At 48.1% G+C, this 26,633-nt stretch overlaps 1 protein-coding gene across 2 annotated transcripts in view; it reads right to left on the reverse strand.

The window, feature by feature from the left end:
* Nucleotides 1-25,395, reverse strand: part of BSDC1 (BSD domain containing 1) — a 30,547-nt gene extending 5,152 nt beyond the window's left edge. Inside the window, exons 1-10 of one of the 2 annotated variants that reach the window (XM_005665183.3) lie at nt 25,038-25,395; nt 24,671-24,731; nt 19,773-19,889; nt 16,429-16,596; nt 13,652-13,706; nt 11,636-11,751; nt 11,158-11,226; nt 10,911-10,989; nt 9,123-9,602; nt 1,862-1,965 (exon numbers count right to left, since the gene is read on the reverse strand). In XM_005665183.3, coding sequence (XP_005665240.1) covers nt 1,862-1,965; nt 9,123-9,602; nt 10,911-10,989; nt 11,158-11,226; nt 11,636-11,751; nt 13,652-13,706; nt 16,429-16,596; nt 19,773-19,868 — 1,167 coding nt within the window. In that variant the 5' untranslated portion in view covers nt 19,869-19,889; nt 24,671-24,731; nt 25,038-25,395. The other variant, XM_003356284.4, reaches the window with a different exon arrangement.

Below are 26,633 nucleotides of genomic sequence, written 5' to 3' on the forward strand. Positions count from 1 at the left end.
GGGCCATATGCAGCCTCCTATAAATGCGAACTACTAGCCTTAAGGAATGTCTGGGGAGCAGAGCTGCCCTCTGCCTAGGGGGTGAGTCGGCTGCTCTGATTGCTCCAGACTCAAAGGAAAGCTTCTACCAATCAACACTGGACACTACAAGGGGATACCCTGCCTATAAGAACTAAGTCAGTCAACCCCTTAAGGAAAATTTGTCTCCTGCAGAGCAGCTAAGAACACGAGTCTGAGAGGCAGGAAACTTGAGAGTGGCACTGTGATTAGAAGCAAGCATGGCACTGGACTACAGGGGCTCACAGGGTCTCTACCTGGGGCTCTAGCTCCCTAATCCCCAGCTGAAGTCTCTGTAGGCAACTCTTCTGGCTTGTTGGCAGCAATCCCTGGTATGATGGGTTATAGAGTGATTCTGTTCTGCATTATCATATGTCAAGTTTTAAAGAGAGCTGCAAGAGTTCCCGTCGTGGCGCAGTGGTTAACGAATCCGACTAGGAACCATGAGGTTGCAGGTTCGGTCCCTGCCCTTGCTCAGTGGGTTAACGATCTGGCGTTGCTGTGAGCTGTGGTGTAGGTTGCAGATGTGGCTCGGATCCCGTGTTGCTGTGGCTCTGGCGTAGGCTGGTAGCTACAGCTCCGATTGGACCCCTAGCCTGGGAACCTCCATATGCCGTGGGAGCGGCCCAAGAAATAGAAAAAGACAAAAAAAATAATAATAATAATAAAATAAAATAAAGAGAGCTGCAAAGGAGTTCCTGCAGTGGCACAATGGGATTAGCAGGATCTTGGGAACATGGGACACAGGTTCTATTCCTGGCCCAGCACAGTGGGTTAAGGATCTGGCGTTGCTGCAGCTGCAGCTTAGGTTACAACTGCAGCTCAGTTCTGATCCCTGGCCCAGAAATTCCATATGCCGCAGGGCAGCCAAAATAGAAAAAAAAAACCAAAAACCAAAAAAGGGCTTCGAAGACAGCAAAGACATGAAGGCCCTGTGGCATGAGAGGGCACAAGACCTTCTCTATCCTGAGTATAGTGAGGTCACAGGTGTAAAATACTCTTGCATAGTCACTACCTGCCCCCAGGCCTCAGTCTCCCAACATGAAAAATAAGGCCCTTCCCATCTCTCTAATCTGTTCGCCTCTTTAGAGCAGGTTCTTGAGCTACATGATGGAAGGAACCATGTGGTTCTTGTGTGACAGTGGATATAAAATGACTTGAATCACATGTGTGGACTGGAGCCTCAATCCTGTCCCTTATTAGCTGTGAGAGCTTCATCCCCAGGCTCTGATTCAAAACGACCCATTCTTGATCCTGAGAAGTGGTTTAGAATAATAGGCCTTTGAGCTTATAACTGGATTGGCTTTTGTGGTGGTTTCAGGAACATGGACCAGTGCTCCCATGTTTCCCAGGGACTATGCCTCAAGTGTGCACATGCATCATCTATCACAGTGTATGAGATTACAGTGATCAATGCCAGGCCACAGAGGCTCAGGTTCAGTGATCACACTGTCAAATTGTCTCCAAGGCCAGGAGTTTGCTCAAGTTCCCCCCATCTGGCCACCATGAATCAAAAGATCTGGGGCAGGATGGCAAATCATTTTTTAGTAGCTCCCCAGGTAATTCTGACAGGAGCTAATGTCAAGTACTCTCCCAGCCATCCACCCTGGAATCGAGGGGAGGCAGAGCCTGCTGATCACAACTGTTCTGGGCCTGAGTGGGAGGCCTGAGCTCCTTTCCCGAAAGCCTGCCACCTAGCTAGGAGCAAAGACCCATCCTGAGGGGACACCTGGGCTTGGTGGGGCGAGTCCTGAGACCTGGGATCATTGGGCTTGCCTCCCTGTGGCCAATCAGGCCCACTCACCTCCCCAGAGGCGTCCACTTTGGAAAGTGCCATCTGCACTTCTTCCTCAGTCATGTCCAAGTCAAAGTCCTTCTCCCAGTCCTCGCTGATGTCTGTGCTTGAGCCTAGAACGATGACCCAGAGTGTGAAAGACAGGCAGGGGTATGTGAAGAGGTTGTGGCTGGGGCTGACAGCACCCTTTACAAGGGCCTGAGAAATACACCTCAAAGGTCCTTAACATTCTCCCTTCCCTGGCTCAGTGATCCCACTTTTAGGAATCTATTCTAAGGAAGAATCTTGGATTTGGTAAAAAAACATAACCATAAGAATATTCACTGTTTTGCTGTTACAGTAATGAAAACTTCGAAAACCACCTGAAAGTCCACTGCTAGGAAATTACAAAAATAAATGGTGCAGTCATAAGATGAAACATTATGTGGCGTTTAAAGTTTAGGCTATAGAACGTTTATATACATGGCAAAACAGTTACCCAATAGTGGAGAAGCACTTTGACCCAGAAGCTCCCTGGGGGCCATGGAAATCTTCTGGAAGAAATAAACAATGAACCTCTTCCTTCTCAGTCACACCATTCTACCTACACTGATCCTGCTACTCCTGAAACATACCAGGCACATTCCTACCTGGGGCCTTTGCAAAGATTGTTCCCTGTACCTGGAGCTCTTCCCCAGATATCCACAGGCTAACCTGTTTGCTTCCTTCACACCTTTGCTCAAATCTCACCATCTCAGTGTGGCCTACCCTGACTGTCCAACATTCAACGGCAACCGTGCCCCCCTCACTCTGCTCTGGTGGTTCTCTCTTCCATTATATCACTTTCCAGTGTATTACATAATCAGATTTACTATGCTTATTGTCTAGTAATAGAGGAGGCAGAATGAAAGCTCCCCGAGGACAGGACTCTTTTGTTCTCTTATGCATTCCAAGTGACTAGAACAAATAGTTTGTACTCAATAAATATTCATGGACCCTTTCTCTAAATCAGGGGTTGGCAAACTATGGCCTGTGGACCCAGTCCAGCCTACCATCTGTTTTTTGAAAATAAAATTTTGAAACACGCCATGGCCATTTGTTTACATATTGTCTATGACTGCTTTCATGCTGAAACAACAGTGTTGAGGAGGTGGGACAGAAACTGTATATCCCCAACGCCTAAAATATTTTGACCTGGCTCTGTATGGAAAACATTTACTCCTTCCTGCGCTAGATGATTCTGATGCTGCTGAAGTTTGCCAACCACTGCTCCAAACATTCATATTTGGGTATGGCTTCTTACAGGCAATATAAAAAAATGTACATGTAGAAGTTTTTACTAAGAAGACAACTACAAAGATAGTTCCTATATACGTAGTATGATTCCATTTAAAAAATATGCTCATAGATACATGCACACAAATAGGAAGGATGAGCAAAATATTCACAAGAATATGAATAGTTCTCTCTAGGTGATGAGGTCATGGGGTAAAAATTTTTCTTTTTTTCCCCCTAAAATGAACACATATTACTTTGTAATCTTTTTTCTTTCTTTTTTTTTTTTTTTTTTTAAAGCACCTTTAAAAAGAGTAAGCTCTGGAGTTCCCATTGTGGCTCAGAGGTAACAAATCTAACTAGTATCCATGAGGTCTTACCCCTGCCCTCACTCAGTGGGTTAAAGTATCCCATGTTGTTGTGGCTGTGGCATAGGCTGGCAGGTGCAGCTCTGATTCGACCCTGTAGCCTGAGAATCTCTTCCCCCCCCGAAAAAAAAGAGTAAGCTCTGATCTCCCAATGGCACCATCTGTAAATATTTTGTTTCATCTTTTCCAGGTTGTTCCTCACCAGGGTCCCAGGCTCTGAGACACACACCCCCTCGCGCCCTCCACCCCCAACCCTGACGCTCCTTGTAAGTAGCCTTGCACTGTTCCCTTAGCCACCCAGCTAACCATAAGCAGAGACAAGCAGACCCGGGTGGAATCCCAATTCCCACTGGAGGAGCTATTAGAATGCAGATTCCTGCCCTCCCATCCCCTTATTCAGATTTAGCTCGTGTAGGTGGTGGCCCAGATTTCTGTATTATAAATGGGTACCCGGATAATTCTGTGTAGACCTCGGCCTGCAGTTTGAGATACAACATTGTTAAAATTAGTATCAGGAGTTCCCACTGTGGCTCAGTGGAAGAGATACCGACTAGTATCGATGAGCATGTGGGTTCGATCCCTGGCCTTGTTCAGTGGGTTCTGGCATTGCTGTGAGCTGCAGCTCAGATATGTCGTTACTGGCAGCCATAGCTATGATTCCACCCCTAGCCTGGGAACTTCCATATACTGCATCTGTGGCTTAAAAAAAAAAAAAAAAAAAAAAAAATTTGCAGTATCATGTAAAGTACCTATAACATATATACATAGTGGATATTTAACAAATGGAGCCATGAAAGGCATGGTCTTAAGAGTTAAGTAATTTTGTACATGGTCCTATAGTCAGGGGCAAGTCTGCAACGAAGACCCAGTTCTTCTGACTTAGCATCTAAGGCTCCCTGTACTTTTGGGACACTCTGGTGGCTTGCTCATGGCTGTCAGTGCAGACTTCCTGTGTGTTAGGAGCTGGATCCTGGCTGATTTCTCCCTTCAGAGCTGTGGTCATGGCCATGGCAGCTTTCCTTAACCTCAGGCTGCCCTCTAGGGATTTGAAACTCTCTTCTTCAAGCTTAAATGCTAGCACAGACCCTCTGGGATAAAAAAGTATCAGCTAACATCTTTGGAGCACTTCACATCCACTCTCTGGGATAGGTATTAACAGTCCCATTTCATAGATGAGGAAATCAAGGCTTTGAGTGGCAGAGAGATGAATCTGGGCTTTCTCTGCCACCTGCCTCCTCCCACCACCCTGTCCTGTCACACAATGAGAGTATTAAAATCTCCATTACATGGAGTTCCCGTCGTGGCGCAGTGGTTAATGAATCCGACTAGGAACCATGAGGTTGCAGGTTCGGTCCCTGCCCTTGCTCAGTGGGTTAACGATCCGGCGTTGCCGTGAGCTGTGGTGTAGGTTGCAGACGCGGCTCGGATCCCGCGTTGCTGTGGCTCTGGTGTAGGCCGGTGGCTACAGCTCCGATTCAACCCCTAGCCTGGGAACCTCCATGTGCTGCGGGTGAGGCTCTAAGATAGCAAAAAAAAAAAAAAAAAAAAAAAAAAAAAAAAAGACTTGAGCCAAAGTACAGCAGTGAGGAAGCGGGTAGGGTGGGGACAAGAAATAGCAACAACAACAACAACAACAAAAAATCTCCATTACACTGTGCATGTGCAGAGAACTGATCTATGAGAAAATTTAAGACTTCATGATGGAGTTTTACTGTTTCGTAAGAAAGGAGAGGGAGTTCCCATCGTGGCTCAGTGGTTAACGAGTCCAACCAGGAACCATGAGGTTGCGGGTTCGATTCCTGGCCTCGCTTAGTGGGTTAAGGATCCGGCGTTGCCATGAGCTGTGGTGTAGGTCGCAGATGCAGCTCAGACCCTGGGTTGCTATGGCTGTGCTGTAGGCCGGCAGCTACAGCTCTGATTAGGCCCCTAGCCTGGGAATTTCCACATGCCGCAGCTGCGGCCCTAGAAAAGACAAAAAATAAATAAATAAATAAATAAAAAATAAGTAAGAAAGGAGAGTTTTCAGGTGATTACTAACCTCACAGTGCCGTCACTTATAGCTTATTTTATTCCATTTAATTGGATCTCTGCTCCTCCAGGGAAGAAATGGAGGCAAAAGCCATTCCCAAGTCAGCAGTGGTGAAGTGGGGTTTTAAGCCCAGGGCTCCTTCCAGTCCACAGGCCATAGGGCCTACTCTAATCTCCTGTGCTTGCTCCCTGCTGAGGGAACCTGAGCTGGCTAAGTCTAGTCTCCTCAATCAAATGGATCTCGGCACAAAATGCAGGTGGGAAGCAGCTCTGCAATGACAGGCATCACCATGGGACCTCAGGGGTCCCTGTGGCTGGCCACCCCCAAAGGGAAAAGGAGTCACACTGTCTCCAAGTCTCCCTTTACTCTGTCCCTAATGTCCCACCCTAATCCAAGATCCCAGCTTCCCCCCACTGAGCGACTGCAATTACTTCTGGTGAGTCTTCTGCATTGAATCCCCAAGCCCCCCGTTTGCAAATCCCCAAGTGCGTCAGAGGCAGTATGGCGCACGAGCTTACACTGAATCTTCCCCACAGTCTCATTTCTTCCAGTTTCTACCCACCACTCATTTTTTCTGATCATGCTTTCCAGTAGGCCAATTCCATGTGGAACCTATAATTCTTTAACCGTTTATTCCAGCCCTTACTCAGATTCCATGATCATTCTGATCACTTCCTGTATACACCTAGACTCTTGTCTTTTTTTCTCCCCGGCTAAACTTGAACCTTGATTAAGTCCAACTTCCCATCTGTTCTGTGCCTGCACTTGAGCAACTGAATGTGGCTGGAGAGAAGTACAGTAGGGCTGATTGGTCTCTCTTAAAATTCTTGAATGGACCCTTTGTACCAGGCACCCAGCAACCCCACATCACCTGTTGGGTCTAGCACCTACTCTTCACTCTCCTAAAAGCTACTTCATGCTTTTATAAATACTTATTAGGTGAGTTCTTGATCTCAGTTTTCTACCAGTTAAAAAAAAAATGGAGAAAATCTCACAGATCTCATAGGGCTTTTGTGAGAACTGAGTGATATGCCTATCAAGTGCTTAGGCAGAGCTGTACAGACACACAGAAAGTGCTCAGAGAACAGTACCTCTTATTATCATCTTTATCATCCCTCCCAAAGCATGGCTCTACCCAAATTTCTTCTCTCACTGAAGACCTATCATGAATCAATTACCTCCAACATACAGAGGAGAAAATGGGGGCTTAGAAAAGATCAGTACCTTTTCTAAAGTCACACGGCTTCTGAGCAAGGTTGGGAGATGAAGCCAGAACTGTCTAAACTCCAGAGCCTGAACCTTTAGCCTCTACATGTAAAGCTTTTAGTATAGGTTGGGCATATAATATGAGCAGCGTGCCCTGCTGCTTTGTGGCACCAAGTCCACCTTTCTGAATTCAGTTCAAGAGTTTTTTTCTTTGTCTTTTTAGGGCCGCACCTGAGGCATATGGAAGTTCCAGGCAAGGGGTCAAATCAGAGCTGTAGCCGCTGGCCTCCACCACAGCCAGAGCAACACCAAATGTTAGCCATGTCTGTAACCTACACCACAGCTCACAGCAACACTGGATCCTTAACCCACTGGGCGAGGCCAGGGATCAAACCTGCATCTTCATGGATACTAGTTGGATTTGTTACTGCTAAGCCATGACAGGAACTCCCAGTTCAAGATTTTAAGTTTTTTTTTTTTTTTTTTCCTCTAGCCACACGTGCAGCATGTGGAAGTTCCCAGGCCAAGGATCAAACTCGTGCTGCAGCTGCGACCTATGCCGCAGCTGTGGCAATGCTGGATCCTTAACTCCTGCAAGGGAACGTCCAAGATTTTAAGTTCTCAAGTTCTATTTCTGAGCCAACTCCCATCTCTCTTCGTGTTCCTCCCTTTCCTGGGAACAATACAGAAAAGTGGGCTTTGGTCACCCTCTTCAATGTGCCCCATGCCCTCTGCCATCTGGATTGTATAGGGCCCTCAGCCTGGACTACCACTCCTCCGCACCTGCCCCAAACTCTCCAACTCTCCTACACAACTCCTGTCTCCTCGGTGAAACACCTGCTGATTCCCAGAGGTTCTTCTTTCTCTGCACTCCTCCGGTACCAAGCCTGTCCCATACTGCTTTGGGCTTCATCATAAAGACTGCAGCTCTAGCCCCTCCCTCCTTAGTGTCTCATAAAGAGTAGGTAGCAGCTCAATGGATGACCTCACTGAATCAGAGTCAGAAGGCAAGCACTGCATTGGAAACTGGAAATGCAGCAGTTTCCACAAGGGAGCAGGGTAGGGTGTGAGGGGGCCCATTTCCCATCCAGTGCAGCAAGCCAGCCCCTCACAGCCAGCAGGTCAGTGCTCACTTGATGAGCTTGGTGGCCAACTGGTGCTGAGTGTTGGCAAAGACAGGATGCCTGTGTGTGAGGAGCAAGGGGAGGTCTCACTGACAAGAGGCTATCCCTGGAGAGGTATCTTGGATATGGCAAAAAAGCTGATACTAGAGCCATCACTGTCCTTTAGTTGCAGGAGTTAGAGAGAGGATCCCCCTTGACATAAAGTCAAGGGTCTCCAGTCTAAAATTTCATTATGCGGATAAGAAACTAAAGCTCTATTATGTGAGCTGGGTCACTCCAAGTTCACAAATGTTCATTTTATTCTTCTTTAAACTGTACATGTAAGTTGTTTATATCTTTTATAATAATAATTAATGAAGCACTAGGGAAGCTAAATGACTTTCCTAACACCATCCAGGGAAAAGATCCCCGACAGCAATCAATGTCTCAGGAAGTCCTGCCCTGAAGTTGAACTGTCCAAAAGGACAGAAACGGGCACAGTGTGGTAGTAAAGGGCACGGGTTTCGGATCAGACAGACCTGGGTCTGAATCTGGGGTTGCTACTTCCCAGCAGTGTGACGTCCAACAAGTTACCTAACATGTCTGAGGCTCACTTTCTTTTTTTTTTTTTTTTTTGTCTTTTTTGTGCTATTTCTTGGGCTGCTCCCTCGGCATATGGAGGTTCCCAGGCTAGGGGTCCAATCAGAGCTGTAGCTACCGGCCTACGCCAGAGCCACAGCAACGCAGGATCCGAGCCACGTCTGCAATCTACACCGCAGCTCACGGCAACGCCGGATCGTTAACCCACTGAGCAAGGGCAGGGATCGAACCCGCAACCTCATGGTTCCTAGTCGGATTCGTTAACCACTGCGCCACGACAGGGACTCCGACGCTCACTTTCTTCATTAGCAAAATAAGGACAGGAATATGGGGTTGTGAGATGTAAATCTGAAATTAACGAGCTCCCTTGGTAACTGAGAAATTCCATTAAAAGCATGTAATGCTGCATTTAACGCTATGTCCTTAGCACAGGATCTGACATAAACCTTACTGTGATGAATCTGAGACCTCAACAATTAATTTTAAGAAGCATCCTAATTGCAGAGAAGAAATGCATTTTAGAATCGATGGAATACAGTGAAAATACTCCACCTAGAGTAGCTGTTGTCACTGCCATCATCATTATCACAAGTGAAGGTGATCTGCTCCTAGGATCCTCTCAAGTGACAAGGAGACAAATCTGCCTTGTGAGGTGACAACTCTCACCTGCCCTGCCCCAACACGCTCCCTGGGCTTTAGCCTTTACTTACCTTTTTTTCCATTGTTGGAAGGTGTAGACTTCCCACTGTCCGAGTTCAGCTCAAATACCCGTAAGTCTGTGAGTACCTCCTCTCTCAGAGTCTCTACTCTGGCTGGAGGTCTGGGCTCTGGGCCACTTGGGCGGCCAGCAGGGGTGTTGGGCTTGGACTGAGCAAGGGGCGGGGGTCCAGTCTCACCCACATCCACAGCCAGGCCCTGTTCCTCCAAAGATGCCTCTAGAAGCTTTTGGGACAGGTCCTTGGGCATCACGGCTGCCTCAGATGCAGGGGCAGGTTTGGCAATCTGTGTCACGAGGGAGATGCTCTCACTGCTCTCCGATGGAGTCACCTCTGTTGGAGGCTCAGTGGGGGTCACCAGATTCTCTTCACAGGGGCTCTGAGGGCCAGGTCCTCCTTCAAGGGATGTGGAAGTTCTGGCCACAGGAACCTTTACCTCTTTTGGAGATGTGGGCGAACTTCCCACAAGCTCCTCTGTGAAGAGAGAAAGGAAGGGAAAGAAAGTGATGTTCCCTGGTCAGCCCCAAGATGACCTTGATGCTCTCTGAAGAGAGACTGCAGATTCCTGCCAAGGTTTGCTCTGATCAAGACTAATGGTGTATGGAGTTCCCGTTGTGGCTCAGCGGTAATGAACTCGACTAGTAACCATAAGGATGCAAGTTCGATCCCTGGCCTTGCTCAGTGGGTTAAGGATGCAGTATTGCCATGAACTGCAATACTGGTTGCAGATGCGGCTCAGAACTGGTGCTGCTGTGGCTGTGGTGCAGGCTAGCAGCTATAGCTCTGATTCAACCCCTAGCCTGGGAACTCCCATGTGCCACAGGTGCGGCCCTAAGAACAACCCCCCCCCCAAAAAAAGACTAACAGGTGCATTTCCTCATGTCATGGTTTCTCCACAAATACTCTGTTGGTCAAAGGGCTAGCACATGCTTCCTGGGCACTCAGCTTTCAGCACTGCAGCCCAATTATAGCTTAGAAAGCCAAAACTAGACAGTTAGTCAATTTGAGGTTCAGGTTGAGCTCACCTACAACCCACGTGCATGATCTTGGGCAAGCCATTTAGCTCTAACCTACCTGCCTCATTTGCAAAAGAGGGATAATGAAGTTGTGGGAAGGATTGTACATGTAAAGCTTTTAGTATAGGTTGGGCATATACTATAAGCACTTAGTAACTGTGTTAACATGATTATCGTGCAGGTGGTTCCAACACACTGTCCTAAGCTGAGCTACCAGGCAGAGGATGCTCAGCTCTATCCCTAAGCCAGCAGTCTCCAAGTCTGGCTAGGCATTAACAGTACCAACTGAGCTTGTTAAAAACACAAGTTCCCTTGTGGCTCAGCAGGTTAAGGATCTGGCATGGTCATTGCTGTGGCTCTGTTTACAGCTGTGGTGCAGGTTTGATCCCTGGTCTAGGAACTTCTGCATGCTGCAGGTGCGGCCCCAATTTTTTTTTATAAGTTTGGCCACATCTCCATAGCGTCTTATGCAGAAGTGGGGCAAGGGAATCTGGAATTTCAATAAGCATCCCAGATGACTCTGAAGTAGCTAGCCCATGGACTGACAGGGAACTCTGCTACAACTGACACGTGATTACTGTACCTAAACCTGGGCTCCACCACCCCAGGTAAACATCCCCTTGTTCGTTCAGCCCATCCTTGGCATGTGCCAACACTGCACTCATTCCTTCCTCTTCCCTGGGTTGTCACCTCCCTCCAGGCTTCAGAGAGAATGGTCCAGACAGCCCCCCAAAGGCAGGACTTGGTACTTGTCAGTTCCTCTTACCTTCTTCCTCTTCCCAGTCAGGCTCTTCAGAGATGTTCTGTTCTGCCCGCTGCTTCAGGGCATCCCTCCGGGCCTGCTCCTGAATGTGGGGGAGAAGATGGCTAGAAAGAGTCAGGGAACCCTCTTCCCAGACCCTGGTCCTGATCCCAGCACTCTTAGTACCCTCTGTCCCCTTCTTCCCTCAACAAAATCAAGCCTACCTCCCCCATGGCTGAGTGGAGTACCTCCCCCTGTTGGGCCAGCATACCTGTTCCAGTTGATAGACTTTATAGAAATACCGATGCCAGAATTCTGAGTGGGAAACAGCCGCGGGCACCTGCAGGGAGAGGACGGCGGAGGTGAGACTTTGGGAGTGGTTGTGTAGGGTCTATGTCCCCAGCTTATGGGCCAGCTCCCAGCCACTCTGGATTACAGAAGGGCTAAGTAGCGGAGTAGGGCGCTTCTACCCCCAAACCCACCTTCCTGGCCCAGCATGGCCAAGGAGGGAGAAAAGAATTCTAATCAGGTTTTGGTAGCCCTTCCATTTCTTACCATGATTGCCAGAAACATGGCGAATTAGTTTCCCTCATGTGGATTCTTGGCTCAGGACCTCGCTGGTTGGGCTCCACAGAGCCTCCCACTGCTATCTAGGCTAGAGGACTCCACAAATGACTCTGCACATGTCCCTCCCACCTCCCCCCACCTCAAGCCAGGAGCTGGCTGAGGTCCTGCTGGTGGGCCCTCACCATCTTGGTGTAGAGGGCCCTGATGGAAGGGCTGCCCACAAGGAGCTCTGAGATCTCCCCCTTCTTCTCCTCCAAGCAGAACTGGGAAAGCCAGGCGTCAAACAATTCCGGGGGCCCTGCAGAGGAACAGACGCTGACGGTCAGTTCCATGGGTCTGGTAAGAACACTGGGCCTAGAGAAACCACACCTAGGTCTGGACATGGACAATGAGGAAAGCTTAAGGTTTTTCCAGAGCCAAATGGCCCAAGAATGGGGGTCAGGCAGGGTGACCGGTGGGTGGACCTGATATCTGGGCGTGGCCCCCGAGTAATCAGAGAGGGGCTGCAGTCTCCATGCTCTCCCTTGCCTGCCTGCTTTTTCGCCCACTGCACTTGGCTACTGACTCGCCTTCTCTCTGAAACAGCGGTTCTCAGGTTGCCAGCAACTCCATGTTGCTGGGATCTAATGGTGGCTTCTCTGTCCTCTTTATGCGACATCCCAGTTTCTGACCCTGGGCGCCACTCCCTTCCTCTTGAAGCCCTCTTCGCTCCTGGCTTCTCACTCTTTTGTCAATTTCCTCCCACTTCTCTAGTTCCCTCTGAGTCTTCAGTGGGCTCTTCTTTTTCCTTTCCTTATCTCTTCTCAGTCTCCATTTTCTCCCAAGATAACTTCCACTCAACCATGAGTTTCAACCTCCTCCTGCTGACAATTCCTCAGTCTGTCTTTGCAGCCCAGGCTACTCTTCTGGGCTCCAGATGCAGAGGTCTGGCTGCCTGGATACATCCAGCAGCAGATGCTGCAAACACAATGTATGCTTATCTTCTTCCCTCCCCCACCTTCCCACCTAGCTATCCACTGGAGGAGGGGGAGGGAGAGGAGGGGGCCCTCCCAGACCCCTCCCTCATCCAGTCACTGTGGATTCCACTTCCTCATTGTCTTCTATGCTCACCTTCCTCTTCATCCCACCTGCCACTTTCCTGGTTCTGGCTCTACCTTGATGTAGGATTCCTACCAAGCCTCCTAACTGGTCTTCCCATCTTTTGTCTCTCCCTCTCTATTTCATCCTACACAACCATGCCCAAAGGCTCTTTTACACGGTGTAAAATCTGATCACCTCAGGCCTCAGACCTCAAAACCCTTCAATAGTTCTCTATAGGAGGGCTTTTCAGGCTACAGTCCAAAGATGGGCTTAAAGGGTTAAAGAATTCCCACATTGCATATAAAAATCTGTTAAGAAACGGTTTATTACTGCCCACAGATTTTTAAAGGCCTTGTGATTTAACAAAACGTTAAGAACCCTATCTTGAGCACTTTAGGACAAAATTCCAGCTGCCTAGCCTGGTGCCTTCCAGTCTGGTGCCTCTGGTGGTGCTGCTGCCCTCATGCCCTCACATGCACCCTTTATCTGACCTTCCCCAAGGCCTAGATTTTCTGGATCTTCAAATGTCCTGGTGCCATGCTTGAACACCCTCCATCTACTTCTGGAAGTACAACCAGTTTACCTCTAATTCATCACTAAAACCTCAATTCAGGTGTTACACCCTAGGTTTCCCGGGCTGGGCTGGGTACCATCCTCTGGGTTCCCACTGCCTCTATCTTTCTCCAGAAGCAGTCACTCCATCTCTACTATCTTTGCTTTAGCCCTCTCCTAACAGCATGTTCCTGGAGGTCTGGAGAGGGTTGAGGGTTTGGCCCACTTCTGGTCTCCAGTTCTCAGCCTAAGGCTTGCTGCACAGCAAGGGCTTAGCAAACAGGCCAAAGGAAAGGCAGGCAGACAGCAGGGCTGGGAGGTAGCCTGAGCTGAGGATGGGGGTGAGAGGAGCAAAGCCTCTGTAGAAGGGGATGAAGCAATCGGGGTTCAGGGGGGAAGGCGGGACCATCAACCCATCCCACTAGATGTAAGGTTCAAACTACCCCCACTCTGGCCCCTCTACACAGGGGGTGCCCGGCCACTGCTGCCAGAGACAAAGAGGGCATGCAATCCAGACCCCTTGGTCACCTGCCCAGCAAGCCTGCCCCTCACTGCTACCCCCTCACCATCTGGTTCATTGCAGTAGGTTGCTGGGTCTGACTGCAGACTATATAGACGAGCCTATAAGAAAGAAAGAAAAGAACAAAAATTCTGAAGTGCGAGGGATAGAAAGCAACTCCTTTCTGCCAATCAATGACAACTCAGCTTCTCCCCACTGGGGACTTGGCAATTAACACTGTGGGCTACAGAGTAGAGTCTAAGACTGGAGCTCCTAGAAAAATGGTCTTTCACCCATATTTCACCCATGGGAACTAAGGAAATAAAGTGTAAGCAGGCTATAAAATTATAGTATACAATGGTTCTAAATTATGTAAGAGATGAAAAATGTTAGTGAAAATGTATTACTAAAGTCCAAATTTACTGGAAAATTTTGAAATAATGCAACTCCCTCAAATTAAAACAATTCATCAAGAATTTCTTAATATTGGGGCGTTCCCATTGTGGTACAGAGTAAACAAATCTGACTAGTATCGGTGAGGGTGTGGGTTCAATCCCTGGCCTTGCTCAGTGGGTTGGGGATCTGGTGTTGCCATAAGCTGTGGTATAGACAGCAGGCTTGGCTTGGATCCTGTGTTGCTATAGCTGTGGCTGGCAGCTGTGGCTCTGATTTAACCCCTAGCCTGGGAACTTCCATATGCCTCTAGTGCGGCCCTTAAAAAAAAAAAAGAAAAGAAAAAAAGAATTTCTTAATTATGGAGTTCCCCCATGGTTCAGTGGTTGAACCCAACTAGTATCCATGAGAACACTTTTTTTTTTTTTTCTTAGTCTTTTTGCCATTTCTTGAGCTGCTCCCATGGCACATGGAGGTTCCCAGGATAGGGGTCAAATCGGAACTGCAGCTGCTGGCTTACACCACAGCCACAGCAATGCGGGATCCAAGCCGCGTCTGCGACCCACACCACAGCTCATGGCAACGCCGGATCCTTAACCCACTGAGCAAGGCCAGGGATTGAACCTGCAAACTCATGGTTCCTAGTTGGACTCGTTAACCACTGGCCACGATGGGAACTCCGAGAACATGGTTTGATCCATGGCCTCACTCAGTGGGTTAAGAATCCAGTGTTGCCATGAGCTGTGGTGTAGGTTGCACAGGTGGCTTGCATCTGGTGTTGCTGTGGCTGTGGTGTAGACCGGCAGCCACAGCTCCAATTCAACCCCTAGCCAGGGAATTTCCATATGCTGCGGGTGCAGCCCTAAAAAGACAAAAAAAAAAAAAAAATTTTCTTAATTTCATAGCCAGTCTACCAAATGAACTATAAGCTGTGTTCCCATTAGGGACACAGGAGTTGCAAACTTCAGCTATAAACAGAAAGTCCTCCCCTTCCTTAACACTAGGGAAATGACTGAATTATGCTATATACACTTAAGAATTTAAAGACATTGGAGTTCCCTGGCAGCCTAGCAGTTAAGGTTTGGTGTTGTCACTGCTGTGGCTCCAGCTTGACCCCTGGCCCAGGAATTTCTGCACGTTTCCAAAAAAGGAAAAAAAAAAAAGAATTTAAAGATATTAAAAATGATGGTGATTGGGAAGTCTAATAGTTAATTATAATTTTTTTTTGTCTTTTTTTTTTTTTTTTTTTTTGTTTTTTGTCTTTTGTTGTTGTTGTTGTTGCTATTTCTTGGGCCGCTCCCGCGGCATATGGAGGTTCCCAGGCTAGGGGTCCAATCGGAGCTGTAGCCACCGGCCTACGCCAGAGCAACAGCAACACGGGATCCGAGCTGCGTCTGCAACCTACACCACAGCTCACGGCAACGCCGGATCGTTAACCCACTGAGCAAGGGCAGGGACCGAACCCGCAACCTCATGGTACCTAGTCGGATTCGTTAACCACTGCGCCACGACGGGAACTCCTTTTTTTGTCTTTTTAGGGCCGCATCCACAGCATATGAAAGTTCCCACACTAGGGCTATAGCAACATCCTGAGCCACAATGGCAACTCCAACTGCAAATTTTTGTTTGTTTGTTTTTTAGGGCCACACACATTGCATATGAAGGTTCCCAGGCTAGGGGTTGAACTGGAGCTATAGCTGCTGGCCAACACTGCAGCTGTAGCAATGCCAGATCTGAGCTGCATCTTCGACCTACACCAGAGCTCATGGCAATGCCGGATCCTTAACCCGCTGAGCAGGGCTAGGAATGGAACCCACAACCTCATGGTTTCCTGGTTGATTTGTTTCCGTTGTACCACAACAGGAACTCCTCTAATTGTAAATTTTTTAAAAGTGGGTTACAAAATTGCATGTACAGGAGTTCCCTGTGGTGTAGCAGGCTAAAGATCTGGTGTCGTCACTGCAGTGGCTCAGGCTGCTGCTGTGGCACAGATGCAGGTTTGATCCCAGGCCTGGGAACTTCCATATGCCTCAGGTATGGCCAAAAACAAACAAAAAACAAAACCAAAATTGCATGTACAAAGTGCTTTTTTTGTTAAAAAGGAAAAACTCAAACTATCTTTACCACTGTTTGTGAGTAAAAAGAAATGGAAGGTTAGGAGGTCCCCTAGCCTGGGAACTTCCACATGCCGCAGGTATGGCCCTAAAAATCAAAAAAAAAAAGAAAAAGGAAAAGGAAAAAAGGAAAAGAAGGTTATACACACCAATGAAAAATCAGTGGTTCGCTTTGAGTGATGGGATTATGGGTTTAGACATAACTATCTTGCTTGTCTGTATTCTCCAGTTTAACTATACACATATACTTCTTTTTTATGAACATTATTGCTTTTGTGAGCTCAGGTTGGAAGCCTGGTGTCATTGGGCAACCGCAGGAAAAGCCACCGGTGAATACCTTGGTGCCATCATAGGGCTCAGCTGTGCCAGATGGTGTGCCCATCAGGGTGATGACATCACAGTCAATGGTTTTGTCTGGTGAGGGAGCAAAAGTGTCGGAGATCACTCCTAGGAAGTCAGACAGCCCTTTCTTCATTTTCTCTGTTGCTCCCGAGGAGCCTTCGGTCTGCAGAGAGAAGGCAACAGAGGAAGCAAGTGGCCCAGGAGTAGGATGCAGTTCGGCGAATGCGGTACGGAGGTTGAAGTGTCAGGGGCCAAGGTGTACTGGGGGTGGGGGGGGCAGAGAAATGCTCATGACTTTTCACCCCTCCTCTGGTGATGGAGAAGGAGAAAGAAACAGTCAGGGTCCCCATCCCTCAGATGGGGGTGCAGAACAGCACCTCAGTAGGCCTGTGCATGTCAGCACAGAGCTCCTTTACTGTCTATTTCATCAAAATTTCAAGGCCAATCAGGCTGATGAAAAATTGATAGGAGAGGAGTTCTCCTGCAGTACAGTGGGTTAAGGATCTGGTGTTGGCACTGCAGTAGCTTGGGTCACTGCTGTGGGGCAGGTTCAGTCTCTGGCCTGACAACTTCCACATGCTCTGGGCGAGGTCAAAGAAAAAAAAAAAAATTGACCGGAGAGGATCCATGCAAGGACATTCAGTAGGGAAGACTTATGGGGTAGAGTGATGAGAAAGGTACTAGCTTTGGGGGTCAATCTTGGATTTGAATCCCAGTTCTATTACCTGTTGGTTATGAGACCTAAATCCTCTTGGAGCCTGCTTCCTTATTTATAAAATGCAGATGAATATACTTCCTCGGGGGGGGGGGTTACTATGGCGATTAAGAGATAAGGCATATACATTGCCTGCCATATAGCAAACACTTAACAAATAGCAGTACTGTAATACTACAATTTCATCATCATCGTTGTTCAGGAAGTAGAGTAATGTATACGAAAGGCTGAGGAAATATGGGCAGGATAAGAACAGACCTCCCAGAAGGGGCAAGTGGGGCACCAATCTTGAGCCACACTGGTCAGAACACCCTTGAGCAAGCAAGGGTGGGTGCTGAGAGACAGGGCCAGGCTCTGCAAACCTTATAGAAAAGTGAGGCCTTCCCCTTGTGGCTCAGTGGATTAAGAACCCGACTAGTATCCATGAGGATGAGGGTTCAATCCCTGGCCTTGTTAAGTGGGTTAATGATCTGGTGTTGCTGTGGCTGTAGTGTAGGTGGGCAGCTGCAGCTCCAATTTGATCCCTAGCCTGGCAACTTTCATATGCCGCAGGTGGGCCCCCCCCCAAAAAAAAAGGAAAAGAAAAAGACAAAGAAATATTTACTCCTGATTAGGCTCCCCAGGCATTTTAAACCTAGAGCCTATCAATAAGTATGTGTTGGCCCAGTATATAATCATATTTTTTTTGTTGTCTTTGTGTCTTCTTAGGACAGCACCCACAGCATATGGAGGTTCCCAGGCTAGGAGTCAAATCGGAGTTGTAGCCACTGGCCTATGCCAGAGCCACAACAACGTGGGATCTAAGCCATGTCTGTGACCTACACCACAGCTCAAGGCAACGTCAGATCCTTAACCCACTGAGCAAGGCCAGCGATTGAACCTGCAACCTCACGGTTCCTAGTTGGATTTGTTTCCACTTCGCCACGACGGGAACTCTTTTTTTTGTTGTTGTTGAATGAAAAAAGAAATAAATAAATGAAAGAAACAAGTGGTGCCTCTGCTACTGGCTAGACCTACAGGAGTTCAGCTGGATTACTGCTTGTCATTCATGATTACCAGTAGCTGTGCTTAGCAGGCTGACAGTATTTTACAAGATTCGACAAAAGAAGCTTGGCTAAAAAACTCCCTAACATGTTTTTCAGAACATGGCCTTGGAAAAAAAAAAAAGAGTTAGGAGTTCCCGTCACGGTGCAGTGGAAACAATTCTGACTTGGAACTGTGAAGTTTCGGATTTGATCCTTGGCCTCGTTCAGTGGGTTAAGGATCCGGCATTGCTGTGAGCTGTGGTGTAGGTCAAAGACAATGCTCAGATCTGGCACTGCTGTGGCTATGGCCAGCAGCTATAGTTCTGATTTGACCCCTGGCCTGGGAACCTCCATGTGCCAACGGTGCAGCCCTAAAAAGCAAAATACAAACAAACAAACAAACAAACAAACCCCCCCCCAAACAAACAAAAAAGCCCAAAATGGCCTTGAATCACAAGGCAATTGATTCAGCTGGTGATCAAAGAAAGTGAAATCTGGAGTTCCTGTCGTGGTGCAGTGGTTAATGAATCTGACTAGGAACCATGAGGTTGCGGGTTCGATCCCTGGCCTTGCTCAGTGGGTTAAGGATCTGGCGTTGCCATGAGCTGTGGTGTAGGTTGCAGATGTGGCTCGGATCCTGCGTTGCTGTGGCTGTGGCGTAGGCTGGTGGCTACAGCTCCGATTTGACCCCTAGCCTGGGAACCTCCATATGCTGTGGGAGCGGCTCTAGAAAAGACGAAAAAAAAAAAAAAAAAGAAAGTGGAATCTGTTCTACTCCTAAAGGAGAAACTGTACTAGAAAGCCAGCATACTATTCTTCATCAGAACTTGAGGTTTGCAGGTCTATCTCTGACCATATACAATTCTTGCTTTTTACACTGACTTTTAGAATCTAAAGAGAATCCCACTATACATCATTAGGGCCAGTAAGAATACAAGTTGGCAAAACCTTTCTGGAGGGTAGTTTTGAGCAGATATTAAAAGGTGTAAAAACTGCACTCACCCTATATCCCTTCCAATACTTTATTACAAAGAAAATATTAATGGCAAGGTTTAGCAATCAGAATGTTCACTATACCTCTGTTTACAATACTGAAAAAAACTGAAATAGGAAACTAGAAATTGGTTAAATCCACACAACAGAACACGTTGTCATTTATGATGCTGTAGAACGAGGTATGCAATGATTAAGTAAAGAAGTATAAAACACCGTATTCAGTGGATTCCAGTTTCGAAAAAGAAAGTGTACATAAGGGGTACACTCCTCAAATATTAACAGTAGCTAATCTCTGGGAGACAGAATTACAGGTGTCTCTAGGCCTTTCTTTTTCTTGTATTTATCTGTATTTTTCTGAACAGTCTACAATGAATGGCTTTGCTGAGAGGAAACACTTGCTGAAACAATACAGAAGTGAGAAAACTCATTATTACTTAACCTATGTAGCTTGTTTGCCACATTTATGACAGACACAATTTTCAAAATGGGAGCCTACAGGGAAAAACAATCACCTAATGGGGGAAAGACTGGGAGCCCTAACCTGGGTCCCATGTAGGTCAGGCTACGGGGGATAGCTGCTTGGAATGTGCAGGGGGTACTTACGGCCAGCTTCTCCTTGACCACGCTGGCAGTGGCTGCAATGGTGCAGGCCGTGTCATGCTGCACCACCTGGGTGAACTCGGTCAGGTCCCGCTTCATGAACTCCAAGGCTTCAGAGGACTAAGGGAAGACAGAGACGGATGACAGCGCAGCGGGCTTCACCACCCTTTTTGTTCCTGTTCCCCATGCTTCGGTACCAAAGAGACACATGGAAAACTCAAGGGACACAGGAAGCCTGGGCTCAGAAACAAAGCTCACTTGTCCCAATTCCACAAGCTGGGATTACCCAACGGCAGAGAGCACTGAACTTCCTGCTGCCCTGAGGACAGGGACTGAGCTCAGCCTAGACACTTCGAGTCCTCGGGTTTCTCCTAGACTAGATGAGTCGTTGTGTTGAGCACATGTCTTGAGGAAGGGGGCATGTGTAGCCGGAAAACAGAACAGACTTTGAAGTGTCACTTTGCTATGCTGTACGTCATGACCTTTGTCTCCAATTTCAAACAACATGAAGAGAACGTGTGTGATTTTTTTAATCAAAGGGAAAGTGTCCCTTTTTACTTCTTTTGTTACAGGGAAATTCAGTTGAAATATAAGGCAACAGGTGAAAGCATTTGTGTGAAAGGTTGCACAAACATGTTGCATTAGTAACAGCAATAGTTTAGAAAGCTTTTATGAGCAATTTTGGGCAACACCAGTAAAAAGGTGTGATTTTTTACATTCAACAAAGGGGGTGTTAAGAGAAATACTGGATTGGATTCTCTCCTAGGCCTTCTTGGTCCCACCATTCCAAGGTTACACAGAGCTCATCTGCACAGACCTGATACCTGCTGCTGCCTCTCACTCTGCACTCAGCCCCAGGGTGAGACAGCAGGCACTCAGCTGCTGAGTCTCCCCTGGTCTTGCTCCATCCTCACACCCACTCTAAAACACCTTCCTGGACTATCTCTGTGCTCACCCCTGCAAGCCCTTTCATCTTTCTCAGGGATAATCACCTGCATTTTTTAAAGCATGCCTTTGAGTGTTCTGGTGATTTCTCTTTTGGGGAAGGGCCTGCCTAGTTTTTATCAGCCTGGGAAGTCTCTGTTCCTTGTTTTTTGGTCTTTTTAAGGCCACACCTATGGCATATGGAAGTTTCTAGGCTAGGGGTTGCATCAGAGCTGTGGCTGCAGGCCTGTGCCACAGCAACACCAGGCCGAGCCACAACTGCGAACCACACCATAATTCATGCTGGATCCTTAACCCACCGATGGAGGCCAGGGATTGAATCCACATCCTCATGGATACTAGTTGCATTTGTTACTGCTGAGCCACAAGAGGAACTCCAGCCGGGGAAGTCTCTGAATGGGCGAGTCTCACCAATCAGCCAGAGGCTTCTCTTGTGGTGCAAATGCCTCCATTTCAGACTCAGGACTCCATAAGTGGAGTGGAAGAGTCTTCTGTTAATTCCCTCTCCATCTATACTGTCGCCACTTGAGTCTAGGCCAACCTGCCTTTCATCCAGACCCCTTTCCCAGGCTGCATCAGATACTTCACTACCTTCTCCTTGTGACCCTAGCAGGTGCTTTCTAAGTCAGTGCAGCCCACTGCCCCTGCTCTACATTCTTCAGTGGTTACACAGCATCCTATGGTAAGTATAAAATCTTTACCTTCACTTACAAAGCCCATCTAATCTCACCCACAGCATACGCTCATCCCTTCCCACTGGGCCCCTCAATGAGCTCCAGTTGGCCTTCCTTAAGTTTTCCAAAAGTTCTAATATCTTCCCTACCCCAGGGTGTCTGAACACATCATCCCCCCTCCTTGACCCATGGTTCTAACTCTTCAAAACAAGTGAACAAACACAATGAATGGGAAGTCCCATGTGGCAAGTGGGTTATGGATCTGGCACTGTCACTGCAGTGGCCCTGCCCCCACCAAAGAACGAAGTCTCTCACCTGGCTAACTCCTATTCCTCCTTCAGAGCTAGGTTTACATGTCACTTCCCTGGGGAAAGCTTCCCTGATGCCACCTCAGACTAGGCTGGCTCTGCTGCTCAGGGGCACCTGCTTGTTCTCTTTTTGATTACTTGATGAATGGTTTCTCCATCACTGCACTGTGAGCTCTGAAGGGACAAATAAGAACAGACACGGTGCCAGCCCTCAAGAAGTAACGGTCCTGATGTGCGAGAGCAAAACAGTGACCAGTGTACTGTGGAGAGTGTGGAAGAGTTGGTGAAGGGAAACCTGGACTGAGCCCTCAAGAATGAGCAGGAGTCAGCTAAGGAAGCTGGGCTAAGGAAGGGGCCTGTGGTTTCCTGAGGCCTACAAGCATTTTAGAAAATAAAGGGCAAAGCCGAAGTGGTGAGCGATAAAGCTGGAGAGGGCGACCCATGGAGGGCCTGGTCAGCCCTGCTGCTGATGGGGAACCACCAAAAGTTTGAAGGAGGTGGGACATGACGACATTCACACTTCTGCTAGGTCACTCTAGAGATGGGCATGGGTGATAGGTCCAAGAGTGACAAGATCAGAAATGGAGGAAGACCAGTCAGGAGGCTGTTGTAATAGTCTAGGAAAGAAAATACACGAATATGAATAAGGACAGTGATGGAAAGGATGAGAGGATGGGACTGGTTCAAGATACATTAGGCAAAAAAGATGTACTGGTAATTAAATAGGTGTGTTGACTCAGGAAAACAAAGAGTCAGGAAGAGCTACTGGCTCCTAAACAGGTGACAGGGTGGTTGCAGTGCTGTCAGATGAGGGAGAAAATGCTGAAGGGGGAGCAGATTTGGAGAGAAGATGGTGACAATGACTTCGGTGTGTACTGTCTATGGTGACAGTGGGATATCTGGGATAATTGTCCAGCAGGAGCTATTCTTAAATACTAAAGCTCAGAGAAGAGGACTAGGAGTCACTGTAATAAGAAAATAGAGGAGCTCGCTCAGGAAGTGTATTGGGTGAACAGAGCAACTGGCTGAGGACAAGGCCCCTCAAACACCACCTTTAAGGGGCAGGCAGAGGAGGAACTCATGAAACAGGAAAGGAAAGCCTGGATAACCATGTGGAGAATTGAGAAAGAATCGTGTCACAAAAGTCAAGGGAGTAGAGTTTCAGGAAAGAGGGAGTGATCACTAGTGTCTAATGCAGCAGAAAGGTCCAGGAAGATAAGGGCTGAAAAACATCCAGTGAATCTGGCAAGTGGGAGGTGAAGCCTAGTGTTTATATAGATAAGTCTGTGTAGTGGCTTCTGGGTGGGGAAGGAGTGAAGAGAGATCCTGCTGTTGACTTCCAATTTTAAAAAGTAGGAGGATAGGTTGTCTCTTGGAAGTGGCTGAACAGGGGACTTGAGGGGAGAGTTAGATTTGGGCAAAGTTTCTCAAGGCACGGGAGAAGCAAAGATGAGACTGAAAAAACTTGCTGGGGCAGGGGTTTGGGGGTGAGGGGCCCAGATGAGTTTGGGGAACCTGTGGTAGGGCCAAAGAGCAACGTGACTTTCCTACCACTGTCTGTGGGCAAGCACACACACACACTCCAGGAGGAAGTAAGGAGCAGAGGAAGGCAGATTACAGTACCATCTCAGAGCTGTATTTTCTAGGGCAATATATGCTATGGGGTACAAAAGAATTAGGGATGCTGGGAATTGAGTGGTACAGATGGAGCCAGAATAGGAAGGGGAGCAAGGCAGGTAAGCACTGAAAGACCAAGAATGAAATGGAAGGAAAAATGGACGGGTGGTATTTGAGAGGTTTCCTCATCACTCTCGGTACTTAATAAAAATAGCTAAGGCTTATACAGTACTTACTATGTGCTAGGTATTGTTCTCTGTGCTTTACCTTTACATATTTAATTTCCAGAACAATCCTATCAGGTATTACCAGACTCTCATTTTACAGATGAGAAACTGAGGCTTGAGAGGTTAAATCACTTGCCCAGGTTGATAGAGAAGTAGAAAATTAAATCTTTTCTTTCCAAATGGGGAACTGTCAAAGGCAGAAACAACACCGACTCCCCTAAATTCAAATAAGAAAACAAAGATGGAAGGCTAGTTAACTACTAATTTTTGTGAGTCATGATAAGACCAACCTTGAGAGTCACACACAAGAGGCCCTCATACCACATTCGCTAAATGAATGTCAGACTCCTTCCAGCAGATTGCTCAACAAGAAGCAAGCTACTTTGGGGTCTCTTCCATTACGCCTCAGATTGAAATTCTCTGAGTCTTCATCAACAACATAAACACCTCAGGCATTCTTAGATTTGCTGGGCTGTAGGAGGGAAGCCTCCTGGAGTCAGCCTTGAAGCAGGACTCACCCCAGTTGCTTGAGGTAAATAGTAATTAACTTTTTCCAGAATTCAGTTGGGTTGGTTTTGACAAACTAGCATGGAATGAAACAGGAATGCACAGGGCACTGTCCACTGGCAAAGCCAAGTCTCACTCATCCCACAGGGATTGCTGTCTCCCCACTGGACTGAGTTTTGGGAGACCCAGGACTGCATCTGTTTGGCTAACATCGGTATCCTCAGGACCTGTCAGAGAGTGCTGGCTGTGGCATAGACTCTTAATATTTGAATGAATATAAGAGTAAGCTTCTATTTCTAGAATCCTTTTTCTTCAAGGTCTAGATCAAATGTTCTCTCTTCTACGAAGCTGTGTACTTTCCAAGCAAAAATAAATAGTTCCTTCCCATGGGTTTCCACGACACGGTCGCTCCAGCCTCTAAGACTGTCTTTATTTCACGGTAGTTAGACACTGGTCTGAGTCGGGCTGTGTTCTCCCTTAGACCAACAGGAGCTAAAAGTAGGGCCTCAGTCGGTTTCATCCCAGAGGCTTGGCGGCCACACAGGTCAGGCGGGGTGGCTCGGACCAGGTTGCAGTGAGGCGGCGCGGGGCCCTACCCTAGAAAGGGCGCTGGCCCGGCTTACCTTCTCCTTGACTGCCTGGTAGCTCTGCTGCAGCCAGCTCCGCCACCATCCCACGTCCTCCCTGTGGAAGACAGACACATCTGGCGGCCCCGCGGTGCGACTTTCGCCCGCGCAAAAATCGGGTCTCAGCTTCCCCCTCAGATGTGGCCCGCGGACCGAGGCTTCGAAAGCCGCTTCCCCACCCCCTCACTCTGCGACTCCCCGCCTTTTCAGCTCCGTCCACGCCCACGCTGGCCTCCAGCTCCCCGCGGGGACCCTGGCCCAGCACCCCAACCCTGGGAGAATTCAGGGCCCAACGCCCGAGAACTAGATGACGGGCTCACCCTTCCGCCATCTTGCCCGCATGACATCATCACTATTTACTGACCTTTGACTTCCGACACGGCACCGCCCCCTCAAGCACCGCCCCGGAGAGCGGGGCCCAATCCTCAGGCCGACACCGCCCTCAGCCCAATCTCCGCCCCGCTCCTTCACTAGGCTCCGCCTCTTTAAGCTGCCTCTAGTCTCCGTCCAGAGTTCGGACTTAAACTCCGCTCGGTCCAATCCTCACCCATTTTCGTCTTCAGGCCCCTCCCCCTCACTGTTAGCCCCACCCCACCAACCTAGAACCTTTATCGATATCAGCGGACATGCGATACGGTGGCCGCTTTGGACCAAGATCAGCCCTCTGGCTGTGGGCTTAGAGAGCTGGGAGTAGAGGAATAAAGGGAGCGAGCCTGGCCGCTGCTCGAATGTCCGTAGGCCCTAAGCTCAAGGCTAGGACCGCCCCCCTTTATGAAACCAGCAGCGTAGCAGCTGCCTGGGGCTCTTTGGGCTAATTCAGCAACCGCAGTTTGCGGAGCTCTGGGCCAGGGCTTGGAGGTGTTTGGAGGAAAATTCAGAAGTGACTTCGATGCAGCCTCGGGAGACGGTCTCAGGATATTGGGGAGACACACATTTAGTTACCTCAGTTCTTGGCGACTTAACTCAGAATAGCGTGAGCTGGATGGGATCTGGAGAAATCCGGAGACAGTCTGGAGGAAGGGGATTGAGTGTGTAGTGGGGTGTGTGTGTGTGTGTGTGTGTGAGCTGGAGACACTTTCCAGAGCAGGCTTCCACTGCCCATGCTGCCTCATTTGCTTGCCTGCACCTGCATCCTCATACTTTGTACTGGATCCCATTACCTCTTGTCTGAAGGCGTAGCTTTAGTAATTATTTTCCCCCATTGCGTTCTCTTTCCCCTCTTTACCGGATTATTTGTGTCATCATGTATACTTTTATTATCCCCATCGTAAGCAAACAAAAACTTGACCCTCATCATTTCCCTGTTCCCCTTTGCAACAAACTCCTCCATTCTCTCTTTTTTCTTTTTTCACTCGTACTTGCCGCATATGGATGTTCTTGGGCCAGGGATCAAATCCAAGCCACTGCTGCGACCTATGCCACAGCTGCGGCAGTGTGGATCCTTAACCCAGTGCACCCGGCATTGAACCTGAATCTCCAAAGCCACCGCAGCTGCTGCCGTCAGGACCTTAACCCACTGAGCCACAGTGGGAACGCCTCCATTCTCTCTTGAGCTCACTTCAGTGAGGTTTCTACCTCTCCACTGTACTTTAAATCACTTTTGCTAGGGTGCCAAGGGCAATGACCAATTTTCAGCTCTTTATAGTATCTTATTTAATGCAACTGATCTCTTTCCTTTTATGTTCATTTTCTTCACGTGGCTTCCAGGACATCATGACCTCCTGACTTTCCTTCTACCTCACAGGCATCTCCTCAAGGTTCTTCGCTGTTTTCTTTTCTTTCCTTTTTTTTTTTTTTTTTTTTTTTTTTTTGGTCTTTTTGCCTTTTCTATGGCTGCACCCGCGACATATGGAGGTTCCCAGGCTAGAGTCGAATCAGAGCTGTAGCCACCGCCCTACGCCAGAGCCACAGCAATGCAGGATCCGAGCTGCGTCTGTGACCCACCACAGCTCACCGGCAA

Source organism: Sus scrofa, chromosome 6 (genome assembly GCF_000003025.6).
Source record: "Sus scrofa isolate TJ Tabasco breed Duroc chromosome 6, Sscrofa11.1, whole genome shotgun sequence".
NCBI classification, from domain to species: domain Eukaryota; kingdom Metazoa; phylum Chordata; class Mammalia; order Artiodactyla; family Suidae; genus Sus; species Sus scrofa.